General features: G+C 42.7%; 1 protein-coding gene across 2 annotated transcripts; it reads right to left on the reverse strand.

The window, feature by feature from the left end:
- Window positions 1-1,109: 1,109 nt before the first annotated feature.
- LOC107574888 (ankyrin repeat domain-containing protein SOWAHC-like) lies at window positions 1,110-3,875 on the reverse strand. Of its 2 annotated transcripts, XM_016261309.1 has the most exons (2): window positions 3,239-3,875; window positions 1,110-3,205 (listed from the first exon to the last, which is right to left on the reverse strand). In XM_016261309.1, the coding sequence occupies exons 1-2, from the start codon at window positions 3,723-3,725 to the stop codon at window positions 2,130-2,132; spliced, it is 1,563 nt and encodes a 520-aa protein (XP_016116795.1). In that variant the 5' UTR covers window positions 3,726-3,875; the 3' UTR covers window positions 1,110-2,129. The 2 variants fall into 2 exon arrangements, with proteins under 2 accessions (XP_016116795.1, XP_016116793.1); XM_016261307.1 differs by having other exon boundaries at window positions 1,110-3,875.

Genomic DNA, 3,875 nt, shown 5'->3' on the forward strand with positions numbered 1-3,875 from the left:
CACTGAGATTCCAACGATTCATTCAAACGGCTGATTTACTCAGGATCGAAGCATTTGACTGTGTTAATGTGTGAGTCACTGAATCATTCATTCTTCAAAAAGCTGATTCATTCAATCAGGAAACACCATCCTGTGTGTTGCTCAGAGACGCTAAACAGCGCTGTGATCTTTGCTTGGAACTATTTTCGTTGGCAAAATTAAACAAAAACAGGCAATATTGTGTCTAAAATGTAAGTCACTTAATGCTAACTTTTTAAAACGTGTATAAAATCAGTATTACATTTGTTATGTTGATGTCTGGAGAAAAAAGGGCACTCTTCGTGTGATGTAGATTAACTATATTAAATTATATAAATATAGAAGATATACAGAGGCATTTTTGCCGCCTACAATTTAGAATGCCTTGAATTTTGATGATTCTAATTGAGTTTTAATAGACTAAATCACATACACGCACTCTCTGGGTGTGTTTTTTGTGATATACTCGATAATGTCACATTGCACATCGTTAAAACAACACTTACCGTGTTATCGCAGACGATATATATGTATGTTGCACACCCCAGCATCGAAGTGAGTGGAAAATGAAATAATCCGCGCTTGTGCGAGCACATGAGCAAAGTTCTTGTTTTAGGAGTTCAGCGCCAGACCACCGATTCTTCAAACCTGCTTTCTTGCAGTCTGTGTTCTTACGGTTTTATTTTGTAGTAACAAATGTGCTTCGGGGAAATGTATCGGAGTAAAAGTTTACATTTTAATTAGGAAATGTAGTGGAGTAAAAATGAAAGTTTACAGATGTAAACAAAAGTAAAGTACAGATTCTCCCAAAAAATATTTAAGTACTGTAACAAAGTGTTAGGCCTATTACTTACACCACTGCACTTGACGACTGAATCATTCTTATGTATGAACTTTGAATTACCATTGTGAATAAAACGTGCTCCATGAATAAAGTTTACAGATGTAAACAAAAGTAAAGTACAGATTCTCCCAAAAAATATTTAAGTACTGTAACAAAGTGTTAGGCCTATTACTTACACCACTGCTCTTGATGACTGAATCATTCTTATGTATGAACTTTGAATTACCATTGTGAATAAAACGTGCTCCATGAAAAGCCCCGTCTGGCCATGAGTTCACATAAACCAACAATTAAAACATAGAGAGAGAACGTGTCCTATATATGAATAACCCTTCATAGCAGCTTTTCGTTTGTGGGAACAGTGTTTGTCCTGCTCCATCCGTACACGCGACATTCAGGCGATGATGTGCTGCCACAATGTAATGGAAATATAGAATTAGTCCTTTTTTGCAGGTTAGTATACTGTAAATAAATACTCTTTTTGGTTTGTGAGTTCTGAAATGTACAGTTTTTATAGTACAATATCACACAATATCTCAACGAGGATCATGAAAAACTTGAATCTCCATGCTATGAGAGAAACATTACACAAATAATTAAACAGTACATAAACATTGTTCCACAACCCTTGAATATCATATCTTAAAATGATTGTGAATGCAGTACTTCCAGTATTAAAGTTTCCCTCATTATATTTAAATGAATTTGGCAAAGGTGTCACTAATCACAGTATTATTCTGCCAAATAAAGTCTGCAAGTGCTGACAGTAGTGAAGATCGATGTATATCACAAATGACTGTTGGGAAAGCTCCAGATAACCCATATACAAAACAAAGATATAGAATGGATATATGGGAACATAAGTTCACAATTTTACATGAACTCTAGTTCAGGACACTCAACAGTACGAAAGTTTAAGTAAGTAACAGCTACTCTTCTAATGTCGGTTGGTGTTATTTACGAACAATTTATTTTAACAAAATAAAACCAGTAATTTACAAGTGACAGGACAAAAATGTAACACTGTTTCTTCTAAACTAAATTTAAAGTCAGTTGTTATTATTCAGAGTTCATAAGACATTACAGTCTCTCTTAAAAGAAAGGTTTTATACAGCCTACTGTATGCTGTGTTCAGTTATTACCTGCTCAACACCTAAAGGAAGAGAAACAATATCATATCATCAAGTTTTGGAAGACTACTTTAAAATTCAGTATCACAATACATATTGTGCAATAGCAGAGCAGATACTGCATTGAGAGCATTTCTTCATCCAAAGAGGTTCGATTTGGGTCTTAAGAGGTTTGGAGACTCCTCTGTAGAATCTTTCTCGAATCTATCGAGGAGAGAAGTGCTGTGAACTATCTGCGACCTCATGCGGATTTTATTGAGACTGGGTTTCATTTTAGTAAAGGAAGATTTCCTGCGGAGAGACTTCTGTTTAATCAAGCCGCTGCCGTCCTCTTCGCTGCTGTTCTGAGTCTTCAGAGGTCTGAAGTTGGACTGAATAACTCTCGACAATCTCCAGCGACTCGCGTCTCCAGCATCCACGCGGTCTGCGTCTGACTCCACGCAAGCGCCCGCGATGTCCAGGATGTTCTGCGCAATATCGCTCTTCAGATACTGACACGCTTTTCTCCCGCTGTAATCCCGCGCCTCCACATCGGCGTCAAACGCTCCGACTAACAGTTTGACGACCTCGAGGTGATTGTGCGTCGCAGCCAGATGCAGAGGCGTGTAGCCCGCGCTGGACCGCGCGTTGACGTTCACAGCGACTCGATGTGCTTTGGCAAAGTTGACAAGCATTACGATCAGTTCGTGTTTCCCGAGCTTAGCAGCCCAGTGCAGGCAGGTGAATCCTGTCACGAAGTCTTTCCTGGTCAGCAGGCTGGGATCTCTGGCGAGCAGCCGGTGGAGGCTGTCCCAGTGTCCGTCAGACGCGCACAGCATCCACTCGTGCTCCAGCGGCTCGAGCGTCCCTGCTGCGGCCTCATAGTCGCCGTCGCCCCGCGGACACTCTGTGCATCTGCCCGAGAGACACACGCTGCGACGAACCTGAGGTGAACGGTTCATCAAAGCCTCGACCAAATGTTTGCGGCTGTCTTTCGGAGTGTCGCAGACGGAGTCCGGCTGATCTTCTTCTGTCAGTGTATTGCTCCGCCGAAGTCTCACACGCTGAGGTCTGTTTTCTTTCCCAGCCTCTTCCTGGGCTTCGTCTTTCACTTCACCAGCGTGTGTTTCGTTGCTCTGTAAGCATGCCGGATTGCACACGGTCCCGTCGGAGTCTCGCACTGAAGTCTCGGGTCTCGGACCTTTATCTGCCGCCTGTGGTTGATTAATTTTCACACTTGAAGCAGGTTTGTCCTCCGCCGTGCTGCTGCTTGAATTCCCCATGAGTTCAGGTTCGGTCCTGCTGTTCAGTCGCTCTGGAAACCTGGCAGAAATATCCGGCTGTGTTCGTGCACCTCCCGCTTCAGCAGTTGCGTCACCTGAGCCAGGTAACATCGCTTCTTTTCCTCCACTTCTGCTTTCAGAGGCCTCTGAGGACACGCGGGTTCTGCTTTCCGCGACATTTTCTCCACGGGATTTGCGATCATCAGCTGGACCATTTCGGTCACTCTTCTCGATTGAACCGGTTGATTTCCTAAATTTCTTTTTAAGGCAAACGTATTTCTCGCCATTTTCCTCTGTGACGTAAGCTACACTGTCAACATGGCGTTTAAAAGCTTCCTTTGCCACTGCTTTTAATGCAGGATCTTTAGGGATTGTCGCACGAAAATGATCCGTTAAATGCACGGTTTTCACGCGCCCTCCTCTCTCCTTTATGAAATGTAAAACCGCTTCTTGGTTGCATTCGGTCGCCATCGGATGTATTCGTTAAGCTTACGAAATACTGTCTCTGTAAATGAACTATCACCGAGTAGGTAACCGAAATCTACCCAGTTAATGCCGATGTAAACAGACAACGCTGCGTCTGCCGTTGATCCGGTCCTGCAGCGCTCGGGTTGTCCTGCA

The sequence above is a fragment of the Sinocyclocheilus grahami genome, unplaced genomic scaffold (genome assembly GCF_001515645.1).
Source record: "Sinocyclocheilus grahami isolate Dianchi unplaced genomic scaffold, SAMN03320097.WGS_v1.1 scaffold2372.1, whole genome shotgun sequence".
Classification (NCBI taxonomy): Eukaryota; Metazoa; Chordata; class Actinopteri; order Cypriniformes; family Cyprinidae; genus Sinocyclocheilus; species Sinocyclocheilus grahami.

What these genes read in the sequence shown, in the direction of transcription:
- LOC107574888 (XM_016261307.1), bottom strand. Translation starts at nt 3,725, where the DNA reads ATGGCGACCGAATGCAACCAAGAAGCGGTTTTACATTTCATAAAGGAG.